Source organism: Chelonoidis abingdonii, chromosome 9 (assembly GCF_003597395.2).
Source record: "Chelonoidis abingdonii isolate Lonesome George chromosome 9, CheloAbing_2.0, whole genome shotgun sequence".
Lineage (NCBI taxonomy): Eukaryota > Metazoa > Chordata > Testudines > Testudinidae > Chelonoidis > Chelonoidis abingdonii.
The window spans coordinates 85,120,347-85,144,277 of NC_133777.1; the positions used below are offsets into that span (position 1 = coordinate 85,120,347).

General features: G+C 37.6%; 1 protein-coding gene across 1 annotated transcript; it reads right to left on the reverse strand.

Annotated features, from left to right (window-relative positions):
- Nucleotides 1-23,872, reverse strand: LOC116829674 (recQ-like DNA helicase BLM). The gene is made up of 17 exons (XM_032788625.2): nucleotides 23,557-23,872; nucleotides 19,640-20,427; nucleotides 17,661-17,852; nucleotides 16,645-16,763; nucleotides 14,888-15,001; nucleotides 13,821-13,919; nucleotides 13,568-13,716; nucleotides 12,016-12,122; nucleotides 11,461-11,621; nucleotides 10,098-10,293; nucleotides 9,403-9,593; nucleotides 6,220-6,355; nucleotides 5,679-5,878; nucleotides 4,431-4,623; nucleotides 3,701-3,823; nucleotides 2,800-2,995; nucleotides 1-349 (listed from the first exon to the last, which is right to left on the reverse strand). The coding sequence occupies exons 1-17, from the start codon at nucleotides 23,649-23,651 to the stop codon at nucleotides 169-171; spliced, it is 3,240 nt and encodes a 1,079-aa protein (XP_032644516.1). The 5' UTR covers nucleotides 23,652-23,872; the 3' UTR covers nucleotides 1-168.
- Between the last annotated feature and the right edge of the window lie 59 nt (nucleotides 23,873-23,931).

Sequence of the window (23,931 nt, forward strand, 5' to 3'; positions counted from 1 at the left end):
TTAAAAGTTCCAAATAAAGAAATGCATTTATCTAAAAGGATTTATTTAAACAAATACACTTTGTACTATACAGATGTATGATATCAAAGCTTTAATACATTTGAAAAACTGGAAGTTAATGGAAATGCTGACAGCTTGTAGCTTTATACAGTATTTACATTCTAGTAGTTACAATAGTGAATAGGAAGGTTTAAGGAATTGTCTGTTTTTAGGCTTTGGTGGTGCCATAATCCCCAGTTTCCTACTGGTTCCTGGCATGCCTGTAGTAGCGCTATAAGATGTTGAACTGTATCTTGAGGATGTCTGGACTTTGGTGTTAGAAGAGAGCTTTTTGTTGTTGATATAACCCCTAGAAATTTGGAGAAAAAATGATTTAGCATATCAACATGATACCCAATACCTTACATTTTATCTAGAACAGAAGTGTCAAATATACGACCCACGTGCTAAATCCACCTGCATGATGTATTTATGTGGCTTGCATAAACACATTCATATTCTCCAGAATCTAATCTTTCATTTAAAAACAAAAGTAAATTTCTAACGCTCATGGCTGCAGAGGTAACCTTTTAAAGGTGAACCAAGTGTAACGTAGACTATGATGACTGCAGACAGCCTGAAACAGTCATGCAAAAGGGTGAAGTCCCTTGTCCTCTATTAATCTGATTAGTAGATCAACTTTAAATGACACCTCAGTGACAACATTAAATATTGAATCACTGATCATTTTAGAGGCTAGAATGATAGGAAAGGTCACTGGATTGGAAATTGGGAGCTGCTGCACAGAAGGAAATCCAGAAGAGATGGAAAGAAAAAGAGAGGGCAGAAACAGCAGTGAGATTGAAGGGGAGCTTATTTTCTCTCAATAAAGGCACTGAATAAATAACTGAACATTTAATTAGTACATACAGGCCATTGTCTTTTCTTGCTCTCTGTGAAAACCACCTACTGACATCAGTGGGTGTTCCACTGCACTGTGAGTATGCAGTCCTGATTCTATAGCCAGGCTCAAAAACTATAATTAGTTATAGAATTTGGCCCTCTCCTCCAAATGAGTTCGACTCCCCGATGTAGGAAAGCTACAAAGCAATTTACAGACCTGATAGGAAATACATACAAAGCCTGTTAAAAGAATGGTTTCAGAATAGCAACTGTCTTAGTCTGTATCTGCAAAAAAAAAACAGGAGTACTTGTAGCACCTTAGAAACTAACAAATTTATTTGAGCATAAGTTTGAAGTTGTAGCCCACGAAAGCTTATGCTCAAATAAATTTGTTAGTTTCTAAGGTGCCACAAGTACTCCTATTCTTCTTGTTAAAAGAATGTTGTTTAAAATGTAAAGTCAAGCACTCAGACATTAAGAAATGCCAGATCTATGGTTGCCTGTGCAATAATTCTGCACTCCTGCATTTCCATCCCGAACAAGCAGGAATCTTGAGGAAAAACTGCATATGATCATATACCTAGACTGTTCCATAATGCAATGCACAAGGGGGCAGAATGAATGTTATAGATAACCATAAATCTGGAATCTCCTAACTTTTAAGAGCTTGACCGTACCACCTAAATAATGTTCTTATAGTGTAATTTTCTGAGTGTGTTTTTTTAACTGTATTTTTAAAGAAAAAATAAATGTATTAGTGTAAGGGGGGGAAGATAAAATGTTTACAAATGGAAAAGGATAAACCAGAAGACAAAAGTAACTCTCAAGCTTCCAAAATCACTTTCTAGCACTAATTCCAAGTGAGTAAGCAAAAAATATTAACAAAAGATTCCTGACAGCATCTCTTTAAATTCTGCTTGATCTGTTGCCCCGCCTGCAAAAGTTTAAAAACAGTGGAAAGGTATGCCAATCAAATTATGGCTTGCTTTAAATTAATATCAGATTTAAAAGCTGCTGCAAAACAAGCAACTTTGATAGGAGCTTTTGGGAAATATAGGTATCACCAATTAGAGTGACAAAGGAAAACAAGAACATTTGCCCCACCAGCATATCTGCACTTGTGTATTGTACTGAAACCCACAAAACTAATGTTTAGTAATGAACTTAAATTTCATGGCTCTGACAGGCTGCTTAGCATATAAAAGAGATATTTACTCAAGATTCCAGCTGGAAAATTACAACTGGGAAATGTCTGTCCCACTTTCATTTTTAGGGAACAGAAGGAGATTTCAAAGGGAAGGCACAGAATCAAGCTTAGAATATTTTTCATTATCTGAAAACAGTTGTGTGTTTGATGTCAGATTTTTTTCAATCCCTGGATCCCTCAGTTTACTGTAATTCTACGGGATGGATATAAGTCTTCCAGGACCTTAACTTGATTAAAATGAGACTGGTGGAGCGAAATCCTTAATGTATTGTCATGCATATGATCTGTCTCTTACTTCAAACCCATTTCCCAGTGCTCCATAGGGTGCATTTCTCCTCACACTGCTACCCTCCTGGATGCCTGGAAAGCAAGGAAGAGATCATCTGCTCTGCATTCCATATTCTAGCCTTGTGTGAAATCAGAGAGGGATGAGCACCTTTCAAATCCAGGGACTCCACAGGAGTCATATGTGCTTCTGGAGTATCACCATTGTACAATAATCACTTTATAAAGAGGTTATAAATACTTCCAAATCCATGTTTTTCATGCTGCTAGACTAATGCCTCTCTCCTCCTTCACCATTTTCCTATTGACTATATTCTTCAACACTAAATGAATTAAAGCAACCTTAATCCAACACTCTAGTGGGTATTTTTATCATCATGCTACTTTGGTTAAACCAATGTTACAAGTATTAACGTATTACATACCCCTTAGAACGAGACTGCTGGCTACCACCACCTGTTTTTTTCTTCTTGGATTCTCTGAAGAATGGTAGTCTTTTCCTCTTTTTCCCTTTGTTTGTGCTATTGCAAAAATAGCTAGAAGTTGTATGTGTGTCCTCTACCATCTCATGCTCACGTTTTCCAGCATCCGTGCCCGCATTTTGGTAAGAGTCAGTGTCTTCTACAAATGGACATTTTGTTAAAACTAATGCAACTGGGATATCTTCCACAAAATAATTCCTAGAGCAATCTCGATTTAAAAATGGCCAGTGATGGAGAATCCACCAGAACCCTTGGTAAATAGTTCTAATGGCTAATTACCCTCCCTGCTAAAAAATTATACCTTATTTTCTGCCTAAAATTTGTCTAACTTCAACTTCCAACCATTGAATCACGTTACACTTTTCTCTGCTAGATTTATAGTTGACCAAGGCATAAGTCATTGGAGAACTTTAGTCTGTGATTTGTTCAGTCATGCTACAATGCTAGCCCATAACTAGTGGATGTGAATGGGAAAATACAGTGCAAGATGCATCTCAAGGCTGAAAATCTACTCTACGCTCCCAGCCATGAAAGGAGGACCAGATGATCAGCAATCTTACTTTTCTTCTCATTCTTACCCAGGACATTTGAAGTCCAGTTATCCACTACTGTCTATTTTTTAAGAGTTAAAGTGAATCTTTCCTCTTCCACCCCCCACCCTGCCACTTGCCTCTTAGTTAAGGATTCTTCTGTGCTCTGAAAAGCTAAAATTTTTAAACATGAAAGTCTGAACACAGGCCATAAAGCTGTATTTTAACATGGACCCTTTTATTTATGTAACTTCATACAGAGAAAAGGCTTTTAAATAAAAAGCACATCCATTTAAATGCAAGGCATACTATACCTGACAATGTCCATTCAGAGTACTTTTGCATGACTTGAATTATTTCTGCACCATACTTTTCCAGTTTGTCTTCTGTAACACCATCAATCTGAAGCAAAACCTCTGAGTCAGAAGACAAAGTTTCTGTATGCAGACATAAAGAAGTCTGATTAGATCAAATTTATATCAGACAAAACAGATTTTGCACACTTTTTTTTTTTTTTTTTTTTTTTAAAAACAAAGGAACATCTGTAGATTTAAAATTCAGGTAAAATGTAGACAGGATTGAATCAGACAATGAGATGTACTTTTGGAATTTTGTTGGAAGATGGGCAACATGTTTCCCATCAATAAGATGTCAGAACTACCAACTCCCATTCACATACTAAACAAGGAACAAACTGAATCAGAGAAAATCTTAAATACTCTTTCAAGAGCTCCATTATAGAGCTTAATACGCAATAGACAAATAGCACTGAATCATGCCCATCACAGCAGTTTAGGAATGGGGGTTTAAAGAAATCAGAGCAGAATAGCGCACATGCCTCTCTTCCAGCAAATCACCTCCCAGTTAGTTAGCATGTACACTACAGCCAGCAGCAAGCTGAAGGATGGAAGTCAATCAGGGTGCTCTCAAACGGTCACAAAGCGCGCCCCCGCCAGTGTAAGCCCACCCTGGGATGAATCCTGCTCTGAACCAGAAACAGCCTACTGCCTACATAGGAGTTTTGGTCATGAGGATAAACATTACCTGCTATTCTCTTGAGTGTAGCAGTATTAAAAATATTGAAGTAATGGACATCAAAAACTTTTCCAAGAGTTTTGCAAACATCTGTAAGTTCCACAAGACATTTCTTAACTATCTCTTCCCGCTGTGACATTTTTGTCACTGAAGCCCTTTGCTTTCGAATACTGCTGGCATTCTCAGTTTCGTAAAACTCCACCTATTAAAATGAGAAATTAAATAAGTAATCAATCTATATGAGAGAAATTGCAGAGCAGTTTAACAGCAGATATCTGGCCTTTAACCAGTAAAAACAGGTATTAAAAACAGAAACCATTTTCTGGATAACATTTGTTATTGACTTAAGGTAACTGTTTATCCAACAAGAAGAACAACTCTACACAAGATCCTTTTTACGTGTATGGAGTTTTTCCACCAGAGATCCCAAAGCCACGTGGTTACTAGGCATAATTTTTTTTTAAAGGATTGTGGGACTGAGTTCACAAAACATAGGAAAAAACCCAAAAAACAAAAAACCACACAGCAAGTTTGGGTGGGGGCTGATGGAGCTTGTGGGACTATTGCTGCTTAAAGTGACTTCTCTATTTTACCCCTACCTACACAGGACTGCTCTGAAAGGGGAGTTATCAGTGCACTGACTAGGCAGCCTCTCAAAGTGCAGCTTTCCTTGGAGCTTAACACTAGCTGGTGAAAAGGGCTGAGGAGCTGCAGATGGACTGGGTTTAAGAGAGAAAGGAGCAGGGCAGAAACAGCTTTAGGGAAAGGAGACAGTTGTTTTTTTCCTCCACTGAACTAGCTCCTTTTGAGTCCTAGGGATCACAGGGGTTTGCCTGTTTTGTTTCTCCCCTTGTGGGGCGTAACCCAGTTGATGCCCTCTCATGAACCACTTTTTGAGTCATGCCCTGCCACTTGAAAAGTGCTTGGTTAGAGCATTGGACTGGAAACCAGACCTACTGCATTCTATTCCCTATATGTGACAAGTAATTTCCATTGTTTACAAGCAAGTTATACTAATATTCTTGACAACTAACTGGAGTTTTGTAAAGTTTAACTAATGGTTACAAAGCACCCTGAAATTATTGAATAAATGATATTATAGAAATATAGTTATTTTTGTTTTTAAACTATCCTGGCACTCAATGTAAATTCAAAATCTGCATGTTCTTAAAGAAGAGACGAGCAACAACAGTTTCATTTTAATTTAAGAAGGAAACACCAATGAAGAATTAAAGAAAAAGTAAATTTGTTACACACCTGTAGATATCCATTTAGGACAGCCTGTGCTTTCTCTCCTACCGTTACATATGCTACTGCTTGCTCGGCAGCAGTGATATACAATTCTTCCTCAAGAATCTTATCCAGTACCAGCTTTCTAAACAGCCTTTCCACATTATGTCGTGAGTAGGCAGCTCCCTTCCCAAATATACCGGACTGAATCCTAGCACTTTTCGTACCTGTTTAGTAAGAATACACAAATTGGTCTACTAACCTAGCCAGTAGGTTACCCAACTGTGGAAGGCTATGGAGCCATTTTGCACAGCCTGTTCACAAAAATCTGAACAAGTGGCAGAAGGTTAAAAAGACTTACAATAATTATCATTTTATCTACCCGATATAGTCTGGTTAAGGCTAGGGGTTTTATTGCTTCAACAGTACATACCATAGGGATTACTCTCAGGAAAGAACCCAATTGGTATAGATCTTGTTTCAAGCTTTTGCCCGTGCTTTATGGCCCCCCTACATACAGCCAAGATTTGGTCCACACCAAATATTTGAGCGGTAGAACAGAACTTACCCAAGAAAATGTCAATCATCATGTTCAAGGTATACCTTCCAGAACCTGAATTTCTTCTCCCCATTTGTCCACAGTGCTCTTGAACAAATCTTATTATACTTTTCACTTCATCCGTCACATTTCTTGATTTGTAATCCTATCACAATAGATTTGATTAGAAATATTTGTTTCCATTGTAACTAATACCATTTGCCACTGACAACTTTGTTTCTCACTACTAGGCTTTTTCAATCATAAGTTCACTCTGATCCTCATATAGATTAGTTATTGCCTGTTTACACTGATATGCCATTGCCATGGGAATTTTAAGTTAGTAAATAATCCTTTGAAAATGTAAAAGGATCAATAATAAAGTTAAAGAACAGATATTTCAAAGCAATTTCACTGTTGTACAAAATTAACACAGTCTTCCAGAAGACTGGAAAAGAGAAAGTATAGTGCCAATCTATTAAAAAGAGAATAAGGACAACCCAGGGAATGACCGACCAGTCAGCTTAACTTCAGTACCCAGAAAGATAATGGAGCAAATAATTAAGCAATTGATTTGCAAACACCTAGAAGATAATAAGGTGATAAGTAACAGCATGGATTTGTCCAGAACAGACAATGGCAAACCAATCTAATAGCTTTCTTTGATAGGGCAATAAGCCTTGTGGATGGGGGGAAGTGATTGATGTGATATATCTTGACTTTAGTAAGGCTTCTGATACTGTCTTGCATGACCTTCTCATAAGCAAACGAGGGAAATACAACCTAAATGGAGCTACTGTAAAATGGGTGCATAACTGGTTGGAAAACCACTTCCAGAGATTAGTTATCAGTGGTTCGCAGTCATGCTGGAAGGGCATATCAAGTGGGGGCCCACAGGTATCAGTTCTGTTCAGTATCTTCATCGACTATTTAGATGGATGGCATACAGAGTACACATATAAAGTTTGCAGACAATACCAAGCTGGAGGGGCTGCAAGAACTTTGGAGGATAAGATTAAAATTCAAATTTATCTGGACGAACTGAAGAAATGGTGTAAAATAAATAGGATGAAATTCAATAAGGTCAAATGCAAAGTACTCCACTTGGGAAGGAACAATCAATCAGTTGCACACATACAAAATGGGAAATCGCTGTCTAGGAAGGAGTACTGTGAAAAGGGGTCTGGGGGTCATAGCGGACCACAAGCTAAATATGAGTCAATAGTGTAGCACTGTTTCAAAAAAACAACCAATCAAAACAAAAAACACCGAACATCACTGTGGGATGTATTAGCAGGAGTGTTGTAAGCAAGACATGAAAAGTAATTCTCTACTCCACACGGATTAGGCCTCAACTGAAGTACTGTGTCCAGTTCTGGGGGCCACATTTCAGGAAAGATGTGGACAAATTGGAGAAAGTCCAGAGAAGAGCAACAAAATGATTAAAGGTTTAGAAAACATGACCTCTGAGGGAAGACTGAAAAAATTGGGTTTGGTTAGTCTGGAAAAGAGAAGACGGAGAGGGGACATGAGAACAGCTTTCAAGTACATAAAAGAGGAGGAGGGAGAACAACTGTTCTCCTTAACCTCTGAGGATAGAACAAGAAGCAATGGACTTAAATTGCAGCAGGGATGGTTTAGGTTGGACATTAGGAAAAATTTCCTAACTGTTAGGGTGGTTAAGCACTGGAATAAATTGCCTAGGGAGGTTGTGGAATCTCCATCATTGGAGATTTTTAGGAGCAGGTTAGACAAACACCTGTCAGTGATGGTCTAGACAATACTTAGTCCTGCCTTAAGTGCAGGGAACTGGAATAGAAGACGTCTCAAAGTCCCTTCCAGTCCTACAATTCTATTTGGTTTAAAAGAGCTTATACACTCAAACTGCAAGAGTAATATTTGAGTATTGTGTTAATTGAGTTAACTAATTTTAAAAATATCCATGTAGTATTTACACAACTCAACAGTAATGAGAGTTGGATGTATAAATTCTTGTGCATCCAAATGATAATATACTACCTAAAATCTACATTCTTTTATTCAATATTATCATCAGTTTAAAACGGAGAAGAGTGTGGGGTAGTGCTATGAGCACAGGATTAAGCACTAAAGTCCTTTGGACTAGAATATTAACTCACTGTGGAAACAAACATCTTTCTGCCTCAGTTCCTCCATCTGTAAAATGGTATCATACTTGCCTACCTTGAGGTATTATGGGAATTAGTGTTTGAAGTCCTCTGCAGTTTAAAAACTAAGTGTACTAATTCAAATCAGCAGACTTATTAAAGAATCTTACATTTTGGAGGACAAAAATCCTCCTGCACTTTTCCCCTCACTTTTTTTTTTTTTTTTTTTTTTTTTTTTTAAGTAACAGCACTTCCTTTCTAAGGCACTTAAAAACTATTTCTTAACTTTTCTTGAACACAGTAATTTAAATTGCAATTGAATACCTTTTTAAAAGTTAATTCAGAGAAAGAAAAATATAAGTAGGTCAATATATATGAATTAAACCTAGCCTTTAATTTGTGGATTAAATTTGGAATATTCATTTTTAAAATGTCATCTATTGAATTACTAGCACCAGACATTTAAACCAAATATCAGTAGATGCTTGATTGGCCTGCAAAGCTGGGGAAGCTGGAAGAAAAAGATGGGTTTAAGATATCCATCAATGCTTTTGTTTTACTCCTGGTCACACTAGCAATCTGCTGGTCAATAGACCTTGACCTGTAAAGACTGCAAACTCTCCTCTTCCCCCAAACTCCTACCCAATCCATTCCAAATTAGTATCTATTACGATGTGGCAGCTTTGTGTTCCTCTGGCAGCACAAAGCTGCCTCAGAGCCATCTTAGATGGCAGCTGGAGGATTCCACCTGTGGGGGAGAATTCCTAGGTGGCATAGCCACCACAGTGAGCTCTGTGCCAACTTCTTCTGGAGTAGTAAGCATGGTGTCGGAGAGTATCCTTAAACTTCACAGTCCCGAGCTTCCCCAACAGTTCCTGGGATCCACATGCAGCTAGTGTAAGTCTGTTCTAGGTTACACCTTGGGACCAACTCAGAACACTTGGTATCACAGGGCATGAAGGATCTCACTCAGCATCTCTGTATCTGCCTTCTAGAATACATTAGCAAGTTTTCTTAAGGCTGGTTAAAAAAAAAAAAACACACACCACTTTAAGAGCTCAAATTTACAGATGATATAATTTTTTACCTTCTTTCGACAGCAGTTGTCACAAGTTACTTCTGGGTGTTCCTTACAAAAGTTAAGATTAAAACCAGTTTCTCCAAAGTAAGCCAAAAGCTGTATTCTCCGGCATTCGTGTACATTCTCACAGTAATGAACCATACTGTAAAGGTTGTCAAAGTGGGTTTTCCTTGTTTGACTGTTTCCATCTTTTTCCACTGAAAAAGAAGGGATGAATTCATTGTATTTCTTACACAATGTACAAAAAGTCTAAAGTCATTACTGATCAAACAAATTACCTCAAGCACTTAGATAAAAGTAGTCAGATACATAGGCAAAAAAATACATTCTAAGCCAGTGAAGACAACTCATTCCACTTTCAAGAATTTAAGAACATGAGGGACAAAGAAAGCCATAGACATGGTCTCAGTCTCTGCCCCAAAAGTAAAAAAGTTTAGAAATTCTGTAAAATGAATAAATTGGTTGTGTTTTTAAACTAAAACTAAGATATAGATAAAGAAAATTTTCAGAGAGGGGAACAGTGAAAGCATGCTGGGGGGACCCTCCAACTACAGTGACCCAGTCCAGTGTTATATGGCATTTTCAAGATCTCTAAATAGCAAAAGGATATGTAAATAGAACAGGACAAAAACTTAACATGACTGAACTACTTATTTCCTGTTATAATGTTTGATATATCAGAGATGGGAGCCTTTGCTTACTTTGTATTAGCCTTCTAAGCCTGGTTACATCACTATAACTGTAGAAAAGCAAACAGTGAGAAACTTCACCATCTCGTCCAGCTCTGCCAGATTCTTGATAATAACCTTCCATAGATTTAGGGAGAGATGCATGAATAACATAGCGTACATCTGGTTTATCAATTCCCATGCCAAAAGCAATTGTTGCGCATATGACCTGGAATAAGAGCCATAAATTATTATACAATCATAAAGCTTTGCAAGGTATTCATACAGCACTTTAAACTATGAATGTATTGTGATCACCCATATGTAGAGCCCTACCAAATCCACAGTCCATTTTAGTCTATTTCATGGTCATAGGATTTTAAAAATTGTAAATTTCATGATTTCAGTTATTTAAATCTGAAATTCCACAGTGTGGTAATTGTAGGGGTTCTGACCCAAAAAAAGGAGTTGCAGGGGTGGGCATCGCAGTATGGTATTGCCACCCTTACTTCTGCGCTGCTGCTGGTGGGACGCCGCCTTCAGAGCTGGGCACCCAGCCAGCAGCTGCCACTCTCCAGCTGCCCACCTCCGAAGGAAGCATAGAAGTAAGGTTGGCAATACCACGACTCCCCTAAAATAACCTTGCAATTCCCCCTGCAACTCCCTTTTGAGTCTGTACCCCCAATTTGAGAAACACTGGTCTTCCCCCATAAAATCTGCAGAGCACAGGGTAAAAGCACATAAAAGACCAGATTTCATGTGGGGGAGACCACATTTCACAGTTCGTGATGGGTTTTTCATGGCTGCGAATTTGGTACGGCCCTACTAATATGATCTTGTATTGAACGCAAAATTAATTTTGGTGTACTCCCAAAAGTAAGACACATTCAGTCAAAACATTTATATTTACAAACATCAGCTACCTTCCCAGAAAGAGTCTAGTGGTTAAAGCACCGAACTGAGAGGACATCGGGGTTCTAGCTCCTGCTCTGCCATAAACTTGCTGTGTGACCTTGTGCAAAACACTTAATGACTTTGCGCTTTATTTTCTTCACTTGTGAAAGAGTGCCCTACCTCACAGCAGTACAAGGCCTCAAGTCCCTAACATCTGTAAAATTCTTAAGTATAATATTTATGACTGTTGCTTATAAATTTTCCACATAAATAAGATGCAGACATTAGCATTTCTCCTACAGAAGGGCTAGCAACTGTTTTCTAACAGTCTATTCAGCACAATGATTTAATTCCATGTCTAGTCACATAAGATTTTTATATTAAATTTTGATTTCATTTTTTATGTGCATCTTGTTCTAATTTATGCTTTGTGTTTTTGAGAGAGTCCCACATTCTTCCTGTAGGATCTCTATTAATCTTCTCATTTGTTTTTCCCTTTTACCTGACACCCATCCTGATTAATCCATTTTCGTTGTACAAGATCTCTAACAGTGTCACTGAGGCCAGCATGATAGGCAAGTGCAGCAAGACCCTTTTCCTGTAGAATGTCAGCAGTTTTGTTACAGTCCTGCCGCGAGAGGCAGTAAATTATTCCAGAGTCATCTGTGAATATAAAGGGAATGTTTGTGCAGGAATGTAGGTTCTTCTGTTTCACAAGTATCAATAGCCTCTCAGTCAACCAAGCAACAATAAACGTTTGCATGGCAAAGGCAATTTTCTTATTACCAGACATTTAGATATTTTAACCTACAAGTCCCTTTTTCCTATTCATTCTCAATAGCAACTCCTACTTTAACGTGGCCCACTGATTAATCTTAAATCTTGGCATCAAAGAACTAAATTACTTTGCCTCCAACATTTTGTTCTACATTTACCATTTCCCCTCAAAAGGCATAGGAGAGCAGAGTTTTATGTATACACTACTGCCTTATATAAGAACTGTAATTCATTCAAATGTATATGAGCACAGCCAGCTACAAGAAGATTCAGTACTCACATGGATGATATTTTTTGATCCATTCCAAGCAGTCCAATGCCACCCTTTTTGGCTTTTTGGGCAATACATCATATTTCAAGTTATGCCTGTTAAAGCTCATAGTAAACCTAAAACATAATATCCAAAACACATTAGCTTCATATATATAGTATATTTTTAAAAGAGGGGCTATGAGTCTTCAGAGTAAAAGGTTAAAACAAATAAGACTAGATTGTCTCATTGAGAACATAATTTTGAATCCAGGATATCAATAAGTGATCCTGGTATTGCATAATTTTACACTATGTAGTAATCTCCACAGGATAGGAATTGTCTGGAAGGACTCAAATTTCAGATTAACTACTACTTCCTCCTCTAAAACTCTGAATAGAGAGTCTTTTTTCATTCTACCTGGACCAGATGGGATTGATTTTCCTCACTTTTTGGACCTGGGATCACTTCGGTAAACGCTAGTGTTGTGTTCATCCTATGGCTGGGAAAGCAGAAGGCAAGCCTACTCTGCATTACATAAACCAGCAGGACAGACATGCTCAGAGACAGGACACATGCGCTGCATGGTAAAGAGTGAACTTTACCTACCTTAATTTTTCCCCTTTAAATCCTGACATGCTTCTAATATGGGGATTGTTACATGCATTCTTCAGGGCATGAAGTACAGTAGATGACATTTCTTTTACATGTTCACAAAATTATGATAGGTTCATGTCAAATATAAAAAGCCCAAATGTCCATATCAAATCTATCATTTGATTTTTAAGATATCAAATCTTTCTGCATTATTTAAAGTGACACCTGAATTATCTATTTATGAAGCCTGACGTACACTGGTAACAGGGTTTGTAATGGTTTCTAACTCCAAAACCTAGCAAATGCATGCACTAAAGCATAGCTGTCCCACTTTCTTAATAAAAGCCTATCACAGTTTTCAAGAGCAATAGAAATTTACCAGGTCTGATGCTAAAGAACTATGGATCAGATTATTCACCCTGAGTAGCACCTTACTTCACAGGTAGTCCCTTTGAAGTCAATAGGTCTAAAGAGGACAAAATTACTTAGGTTTTACTATTGCATGCAGTGCAAATGCAATATAGTCCAGATTTCATTTGATACCTTAGTTGCACTGTTTGCCACATTAAAAAATCCTTGCCATACTCAAGCTTTGGAATTTTCCCACCAAATGCTATAGATCATATTCTTTACTACCTTTGCAAGGTTTTCATGACAATTTACCAACCCAAAAAAATTACAGTTTACCCTCCCATCCTTTCAATGATAAAGAAAATTTCATGAAACTTTACTGTGTAAAGAGTTGTTCTCCCCAAGTGGGGAAAGAAATTTGGGAAGTCTGCTCTTTATTTTTAATACTTTTTGTACTTCATGGATATTAAATTCCATACATACAGTCATATTAAATTAGATACAAATATCTATATGTTTCAGGTGACTGAGTAGGGTTTAACACAAGTTCATTTCTTACATTGAAAGGGAAAAAAATTCTGCCTAGATAAGTGCAATTTACACAATTTTTTCATAATACTTCCAAACAACTTACACCTGTGGTTTTAGCATTTCAAGTTGATTCAGAATATCCTTTTGTACTCTGGGATTAGCAGTAGCAGTAAGAGCCATCATAGGAACAGAGGGAAACTTCTGGCGAAGCATGTTCAGCCGTTTATAATCTTGACGAAAATCATGGCCCCACTAGTTTAAAAAACAAAATTAACCTTTTCACACTCTATTGAATAAAGTTTTCCAACTATTTTGAAATTGTGGGTATTTAACAATATAAATCAATAGGTATCTACCTGACTGACACAGTGTGCTTCATCAATAACGAAACGTGCCAATAGGTCCCTCTCATACAGATTTTTCAGGGCTGAAATCAGTCTGCCACTTGAACAAACCTAGGTAGACCCACCATCAAAAGCGTTTTTAACAGAAAAACATTAAAACAATCACCACCCTATTTAACTAAGAGATTATGAAACTAAAGATTTTGTAGAGAGGTGGGTTTTGTTTGTTTTTTTAACTGCATACAGAACCTTTAAAGCAGTCTTTAATGATCATCATTCTAGACAGATTTTCATGAACAACTAGGAAACTAAAAATTTTGATGTGGAACTAAAAATCCTTATATTTTTTATATTTTAAATTCCTTTTTGACAAGCAGCATTACAGAATCCCACAGGTTTCTGTGCCTGGCCATTTAAAGAGCCTATTTCTGACCAAATCAGATGAAAAATTTACTTGGGGGGGGAGGAAAGACTTATTAGCATGAGCTCTCCACCACTAAACAGCGCCCCCAGAACGCTTTCAAGGAATAATCAAAGAGTATTTCATATGGACAATTTCTACAGTAGGAAATTAATGCAGCAAAATAGTTCCTTCGATATTGATCTGCAACCAATTACTTTGATTGGGAGAAAAACAATTATTGTTTTGCCCCTGTAATCTCTCTCAAAATAGCCATACGAATTTAGCCTGAAAATGAGAACGCAGCTCCTAGATCCATTATACTAACAACAGGTTACACCATACCAACCAGCTGGGAAGACAGACCGGCATACATTCTAGAAAGGATTATTAACATGGCAGTCTTTCATTTCAAGATTTCACCACTTACTTGGTTGTGCTCTGTTTGGGCTGTTCTTTGGTTCATATTAGTTACAAACAGGCAGCATCTCACAGAATTATCTAAAGATGTTAGTAGTTTATCCCTTTGTAAGAATTTTTGTTGTTGTTTCCTAATAGATGTTTGTTGCATTTTTTTTTAATTTTGCTATATTAAATATTCTTACAAAACATTTTTACTAGTAAAAATCTTTGTTTTGTTGACTTGATAACACTTTTTGCTTTTAAGATAAATACAAACCTTCTCTGGAGTAACATAGAGAAGTTTTATTTGGGGATCTTTTTTTGACAGCTGTATATAGATTTTTGATGCCTCAGTATCAGTCCTATCACCAGTCAGATAAGTAGCAGAAATCTATGCGGTATAGAAGAAAAAAAGATATTTAGATTTCATCTAACATCTGTTTAACTTCAGAAATTTCTTCTTAATGTAGTGTTTAACCTACTTATAAATTAAAAGCACACCTGGTCTGAATTCACACATTTTGTCACTGAATACAGAATTTGAAAAAAATATTGAAAATTCTAAATACATCCAAGATAAAAAAACCTTGTCATATTAAAGGCATCACAGCGCTCTCTAGCAATCAGGCAAAAGACGGGGAATCAGAACTCCTTTGTTCTGCTCCAAACTCTATCAATGAAGCACTGTGTGACTCTGGGAGTCACGTACCTCCTCTGTGCTCCAGTATTCCCATCAATAAAATAGCTGTAACGATACTTGCTTAATTCACGAGCATGTCATGAAGCTTATGTAATATTTGTAAAGTGATTTGATCTTACATGAGAAACACTACAGAGATGTTCTTAGAAGGCACAAAGTATTTTTAAATACAATTAATATCTTCCCTAGTATACACAAACATATAATAATGGGTTGTCAAAACAGATGACCCATATTCCAAGGAAATAAGTAATTTATACCCTAACAATTAGCTTCAGTATAAACAGTAAATTGTAACAGATGAATTAGACTCTGCTATGAAAGAGAGACATAAACTTACTTTGAAAGTGTAATATAAATCAACATATAAGGCCAAATCGTGGCCCTCAGCTCTGTTCAGGTGGTGGAAAAAGACAGCTGGAGCTCCCCAGCTGGGAATTCCCCCAGTGTAGGCAAGTCCCCAGCAGTCACAGAGCAAGCATAGCTGCCTCTTACATCACCAGCCTTGCAACATAGATGTGTTTGTTGGCAGCAAGGAGGTGTGGTGAGAGAGCATGGACAAAGCACACTCTGCTCCAGCATTCCCTGGATGGCACGTGGGGATCATAGCCAGCCAGAGAAATCATAGCCAGCAGTTTAAGGTCTTAGGATTGGCAAATTATAGCATGCTCCTGTTTGTACCTCACCCCCACCTCAGCTGCTCTCAGGATTTTACCCTTAAAATTTATTATCTATTCCTCAAAACAAAAACTATTCACTTTTCTAAAACAAAAACAAAAAACCCCACAGTTACAGTTGCTCAAAATGTCCACCAACATAACCAACAAAAAAGCCATTCCTAGTTAAGTCCTCAACCATCCTTTGCAATCTACTGCCATGATTATGCTCTCTCTAAGTGTCCTCCCTCCATGTGTGCCATTTTTCCAGAGATGCTGAGCAGCCACAGCTGTCACTGAAGTAAACAGGCACTGTGAGTGCTTAGCTTCTCAGAAAATATCAGGTTGCCTTTTTGTGTGTCGAAACATGGCCTTTGGAGCCTATATTTAGGCATTATGTTTGAAAGTTTAGCCCTAGCAGTTATTGCTTGTGTGCATTCACAGAGTCAATGATAAAATTGCTGTTTATTTCTAATTAGTCTGATTTACAGTTAGCTGATGTGACTCTTGTTTTCCCTTTCCTAGGTATTTGTACAATGCATGTATGCTTACTTGTCTTCTGTTCAAATATGCAACTCTTTCATATACAAAAACCAAAAAAAAAAGAGAATAAAATTCATCAGGAACAATTCAGATCTTTATCCCATTCCTTAAGTGCAATAAATTGTTCGAACTTACATCCAACGTCATTAGCTTCTCAACTTGATCTAATATCAATGACCTCAGTGGAGAAATTACAATAGTGACCCCAGAGGATAAACAGGCTGGTAGTTGGTAGCACAGACTTTTACCACCACCTATATAATATGCAAGACAAAATATATGATTATTTACGATGGAAAAGATGGAATCAAATTTGTTAAGTTCATCTCAAAATGTAGGTGGTCAAATTACATTTCTACAAAATTGAAGGCCCAGAGAAGAGTTTAAATTACAGATTTATTTGAATTAAAACTTTGTTTTTAAAAAACTATTCTCTGCAGTATTGCATTAGCGTATGTGAACCAGATAATGAAGCCATTTTCATTGTTGAAGTGAAGAGAAATGCAGAAGTAAACAAAGCCTAAATAGTGAAAATTAAACTCCTCAGATTTAAGAATAAAAGAAATTTGTATTTTAAATAAGGATTTTTATTTTATTAAACATAATTTTAACCTGATGTCTTCTGTAATACTCTTATAAAAATGCCATGTTCTAGAGTTCATTGTTCAAGTCTCATTTCACTGCAAAGTCCTTGTCCTCTTAAAACTTATTACCAGTGGGGATGCAAGTTATATCACTAGGTAATTTAAAAATTACGTTGACATATCTCAGCTGTTCTGAAGTCTTTAAATGCAACTACTGTCAGATATTCTATAACCTACAATCTCATTAGCAGAGTTACCATGTGGAATATTACAGAAATCAGAGCTTTAGTCACCATCCCTTTAAATACTAAAGACAAAGGCTAAATAAATTCCAGGATTAGTGAGATGATATGAATCCTACAGCCAACAGATTCTGGTAGCATGGTAATATATTATCACTTCCCCAAATGTAGGAATTTATTAAACTTACCATAAATTCTGTTAGTCTTCCTATAGGAACTGAATCTGTGTTAATCTCTATAGCTTCTGATCTACTTATCAGAAGTTTGTGTAAGATCTCATACGCCACTGACAATTTCCAGTTGACTGATGTACACAGATACATACCAGTGGGCATTAAGATAAAACAATCTTCACCCAGCAGAGAAGCATTTATGGCCTCCAGCTGATTTGTTCGAAAATGGTGCAGACCAAATTTTTTGTGAAATATCTTCATCATGTCATTAGAATGGGAAAACGTACAGCCTCTGAAGCGTGCTAGTGCTGGATTTTTGGATGGTGATTTTTTCAGCAGTGGGTCTAGCAGAAAAGGAAAGCCTATTAAAATTAGCATTGTAATTGGTTACCAATAAAATAGTCAGATACAGATAAATCTTACTATTACACTCCACACAGAACTAAACCCTGCAGAGGATCCCAGTGAGTCTCAGAGCAAAGCAGCAGAAGTAGAGTTTGCTTTCAGACAGTTTATGACCACATACAAAACAATTCTGATATGTGTTAGTTATGGAAAAACTGTAGCCCCAAATTGGGGGGGGGGGGGCGGAAAGACACCTTTAATTCTTTTTGCAGCTGCTAAAGCAGCACAAATTAAGACATTTTACTTAAATGGGGATGTGTGTGTAAGTTAGGGAAGATTCTAAGTCATGCACAATTTAGCAAATTCTCATTATGCTTCTGTTTTCATGTATAAAACAATACAGATCATTTCAAAAGTGGCTAACTTATAAATCAAGATTCTCCTGTCAAACAAAGATTGTGTAACTTAGTGACCCAGAAGTTCAGTTCATTTCAAGGTTGACTTCAAGTTCCACAATATAAAACAAAAACTGTTTCGCTTTAAGTGTAACACAGATGGCTAAATCACCACTTAACTGTTCATCACTGCAAAAAAATGAATTATCTAAAGAAAAATGCAAGCATATAGACTCAAGATAGTCAAGAGAGTAGGTTTTGAACTCTGTAGCACTTACATCCACATTTGTGTACTGTTTTGATTTCAATGGATGAAAAGTACTATACCAGTGGCCCATTATAGGAAATGCATAACCTTACTCTGTTAGACAGCTTTCTAAAAGGGATGTTGTAAAAAATCAGCAGAACAGAATTTAGTAAGTAGATATGACAACAGAGAAGGATGCAAACTGCCAGGTTAGGCAACAATGAAGTCCTCTCTTTAGATAAACCTGGTCAAGGTGGTTATGTTTTAAAATTATTCTCCATGAGAATGGTCCAATAATTTGGATGAGTTTGTAGAACACAGACAAAAACTTGTTTAGTTTAAATTCTTTCACACAAAAGCCAGTGAATATTCTCATGGGAGAATAAACTTCTGCAGTACACTCCAGCCCTCAGTGTTCTTATAGCACAGAGGAGCTGTAAAAGAATGGCAGCAGACCTTGAGGAGAATTCACAACATACGAGGGCTTGCCAGGTGGCATAGAGCTGACAGAATGGCTCCACTACACCCCGTATCTTTAAGCATGGTGCCTCAGGAGAAAGTGTGGCCAGAACATGCTGAGCGCCAGTTGGTATAACAGTCTGGAAGGGGCCCTGTTACCTACAGGCTTGTGCAATTTAGCATAACTTAGAAGATGCCCTGAATTACGCTGCGGACTAGGGTCAGAATTCAGGAGGCTGAAAGTCATCATTGCACCTGCAAGAACACAGAGACAAAGAGTTTGACCCACATCCTACCAGAAGGATTAGATTTGTTTGAAGAAGTTATGTATATGCAAATATGCTCTCTTGCACAATATAACAAAGTTAATTCCAAGTCACCTCCTTAGTTCTAGTGCTTGCAGCATTGTTACTCTAATAAATACATTTGTTTCAACTTTTGCAAAGCTGAAGCTGGTAAAAGAAACCTGCCCAGCAAATATACATTGCTGAGAAGTGTGATTTGATTAGATGAAAGTGCATATTACCTAGAAATTGTGACTCTGCAATAAGTAATACACCAGGAAAAATTTCCACAACAAAATATACTTACAGTCTATAGTTAATTACTTAAATTCACCCTTCACAATGCTTTCTTAGCATGTAATTTTTACTATGATAAATTAATCAGAAGTAGTATAATTTACCTGAGCAGCTCTTGGCTGACACCAAGATGTTTGGTTTTGGAACAGGATTATATATAGGGCTAGTTTCCTTGACTGTCGAAAATGACTTCAATAATGATTTAGCAGGCTGACCTTCCCTGATAGGTTGGTATAGTGGTGTAGATGTCTCTTCATCTCCTGAAACAAAGCGTGGGTTATCCCACCTCTCATCAAAATCATCATCAAGAACAAAATTATCAAGATCAAAGTCTATGTCCCTTGCTCCTAAACTGTCATCTCCTCCTCCATTATTAAGACTAGAAGAACTTTTATTTTCAACTTTCAAAGTAGTGCTTGTTACAGGCATCTCTGAAACGAGGCAGCTTCCATCCTTTTCCATTCTTGGTTTTTCACACAAGCTACTGTTGAAAGAGGATATCTCAGAGTGAAAACTAAGTGATGTTCTTTCTTTGACATCCATCTTGGAAAAAGAAAGTCCTGCATTTTTTGTGATGTTGGTGTCCAGGGCAGCATACTGTGAAAAATCTGATGCACCAGAGGTATCTAGGGTTTGAAGTTTTGTAGTAGAGAAGGTGCTCATGTTAAGGTTTCCTTGACATTCAACGGCAACAGAAAGTTTAGAGGGAACTTGTGTAAATTTGAATGAGTTTCCTTCAGAGTTTAAGCTATACTTTTGACCTGACTGAACAGGAATGCTGTCATCCATAGAGGTAACATGCCCAGGATGGGATTTCCAGTTTGAGGCAAAGACCAAACCTAAATCACTTTTGTTTGCATTTGAATCAATATGGTTAGCTAACAGTTCTCTCCTGGAAAGAAAAACAAAACAACACACAAGAGTAGTAAGACCATATAAATTCTACAACACACATAAATATTGTCCTTTGTTTTCTGCCACCACATGAAAAAATAAGGCTTTGTTAAAATATACAAATCAACTGAGTTAGTTTAAAACAGCAGTGCCAGAATTCTGGTGTTTAAAAATTGTAGAGCAGAGGTTCCCAAACTATCTCTGACCCCTGTGGGAGAGCTATAAGGTTATCAAGAAGGCATGAAGACCTGATGGTGCCCGTGCTGAAAGGCTGGAGTCAGGAGGGGGCTCTGTCTGGCAGAGGAAACAGACAGGGCTCTGTGCAGGGGATTGAGGCTGCCAAGACCAGGTTCCCTGCCCATCTCGCTCCCCCATTGCTACAGCTGTAGCAGCCACCAACAAGCAGTTATGCTTTTCTGCTGGGGAGGTTGGTAGAGACTCTGCAAGCAGGGAACAGAAGGCTGCACGCCAGGGGTACTGACCCCCCACCAGACAAAGCCCCCTCCTGCCCCTTCAGTGCAGCTCCAGAGTACAGAACACCGTCCACTCAGCCTGCCAGACAGATCCTGTGCAGGAAAAGCAGACAGGGTCGAAAACAAGAGCTGGAGTCAGAACGATTCCCCGTCCAGCAGGGGGCCAGTACTCACATGGTGCATCTCTCCATCACCTCGCCCCCACTCCCGACCCCATGGCCCTTCAGTGCTGCCCCATTCACCTCCCCTGCACAGGTGAGGAGTGATACAGGCAGGGAGCTGGGTCCCACAGCCAAGACTGTCTGACTGCTGCAGGAAACAGAAGCCCCCTCCTGACTCCAGCCTTTCAGCACCCCACCCATCCCCCATAACCCCATTGAACACAGGGGGTATGTGCATGGGACATGAATCTCTGAAGTGGAGCTTAGCAAAAAAAAGTTTGGGAATCTTTTCACTGTAAACATCAAGCTAGGAAATTTCCTATTCTCCAACAGCCAAGGACAAAACCAAAAAAACGGTCCAGGCAAGTGAAGTAACTTTGAAGCAGCTTTAAGTGCAGCTTTGTTTTGTTAAAGGGCCTAATAGGAGGCTTCCATGTCCATATTTTGCTCTATGGAATGTTTCCTGATTTGCAAAACCAACTGTACAAAAAGAAGAGTGCAATGGCTGGCTTCAAGAACCACCCCTTACCTCTCCAGATTCCTAGACAGTCAGGACTATTGGTCAGAGGATGAAATGAAAACATCTTATTTGCACAAATAAGTTCTTATTTGCACAATCTCTCCCACTTTTAGGTTACTCTGCAATTCTACATTGCTTGGCAGAGGGTAAAAAACTAAAAATCTGCAAGTATCTTGTGAATTAGACTACTGGGTTTGAAATTTGTAACAATGGCTGAACAGAGACAGGCGTTCCTAAATCCAAACCAGGTAAGAGCAAATGTAACAATACCATTGAGGGGAAGTGGTACTTAGGTATAACAACTTATATAATCTCTGGATTTTTAGAAATCACTTTTTCCAGATGTAAAAACGTATTCCTGCTTAAGACAGAATTTGTTACTATCTTGTTTTTTCTGCTTCTGTTTTGTTTCCTGACAGTATTAAGTTAAAGACCAAAGACATTCCATTTGTATTTTTTTCTTACTGCAAATTATGTAGACAGCTTTTCTTGATTCTCAAAATAGAAAACAATTCTGTGAATATGCTTAATCATTCTGACACTGACTCAACAGAACCTTTACCAGATTGAGTTAGCTGACTAATTTAGGCCCCAATCCTGCAAATATATGTTTAATTTTACTTGTTTAACCCCTGTGAAGTCAAGGAACTACAAATATGCTTCAAGTTAAATGTGCATAAATGTTTGCTACACCTGCGCCCTGCAGATTCTGAGATTAAAGAGATAGTATTGAGATCTGAGTACTTATCAGATATCTTAGGAAAAAGGAAAAACTTTTTATGGAAGAAAAACTATTAAGTAAAAAAATTATAAAGTGTCTTTTGTTATGAATATCAATTACTAAAAAATGATAAAGAAAAAAAACTTACTTTCAAGTAAAAAGTAAAATAATCAAATGTCCTAGGAAAAAGATTTAAATCCTTGGTTTTGCTATCAGCATGCCACTGAAATAATGCCATAAAACTGATAATCCTCGAACACAGTTGGAGGGGAAAATGGTTTTAATAATTTAGCACTATGAGCCTCTATTTGAAGAAAATGAAAATAATACGCTTGAGCTATATTATTTTCCCTATCTATTTCTTAGGGAGAGGGATAGCTCAGTGGTTTGAGCCTGCTAAACCCAGGGTTGTGAGTTCAATCCTTGAGGGGGCCACCTAGGGATCTGGGGCAAAATCAGTACTTGGTTCTGCTAGTGAAGGCAGGGGACTGGATTCAATGACCTTTCAAGGTCTCTTCCAGTTCTAGGAGATAGGTATATCTCCAATTATTTAAATATATTTAAAAGATTGGGACTGTTTACTTTAGAAAGGAGAATAAGAAGGGATGTAATAGAAGTATATAAAATAATGAATGGTATAGGAAAGGTAGACTGGGAGCTTGTATTCTCCTGTCTCATAACACAAGAAAAGAAATTGGGAACTTCAAACCAATAAAATGAATACTTTTCACACAATGCATAATTAGACTACAGAACCATTGCAGCAACAAGATTAAAAATGGGTTTAGACAATTATAGGAAAGACTAGTATATCCAGAGTCATAACTGTTAATCCTAACAAAAATTTTGGCAGGAATATTAAACCTCATGCTTCAGGATTTAAGTCAATCTCTAACTATTAGAAACCAGGGTGAGACTAATACAGAAGGCAGATTATCCCATTTCTGCCTACCACAGGGTTCTTCCCCTGAAGTGTCTGGTACTGGGCACCATCAGAGAAAGGATAATAGACTAGCTGGATCTCAAGTTTGATCCAGTCTGGCAGTTTCTGTTCTTACAGACCCCCTGATTATTCTATCCGAAAAAAATTAACACTTCTACCCTATTAAAAAGATCATTTCATCTACTCAGGAATATTAAGTTGTTTAAAAATATTAGCTGCCACCTTACCTGTCTGACAGACACATATACAGCCAAGATGCTGATGCACACAAAACTGTAATAGCACTAAAGACTCCTAATGAAAACACACCTGAGATTTCTCTGCTGAAGAAGGTCATTCCCACAAGACAAAGACTGAAGCTCATGTATTGGGATCGAATCCACTAGTTTACAGATGTCCTCCATCACACTGAAGAGATGCTGTTCCAAACCTAACAATTCATCTGCAAAGTAATATAGTATATAGTTAATAAACTTTTAATTATGTGATGTCAATATTTTCCCCAAATGACAAAGAAAAATGTAATATGTATAAAAGTTTAAATTGCTTATCTGGTATATTTTCAAGTTATGTAATTAGCAGCAATCAAAAGACTATTGCTAAGCATGCAACATTAAGTTTGAAGCTATATATATATATATATTGTGGCAAATTGCCGGTACTGTTCTCTGGGTCTCGCGCTTT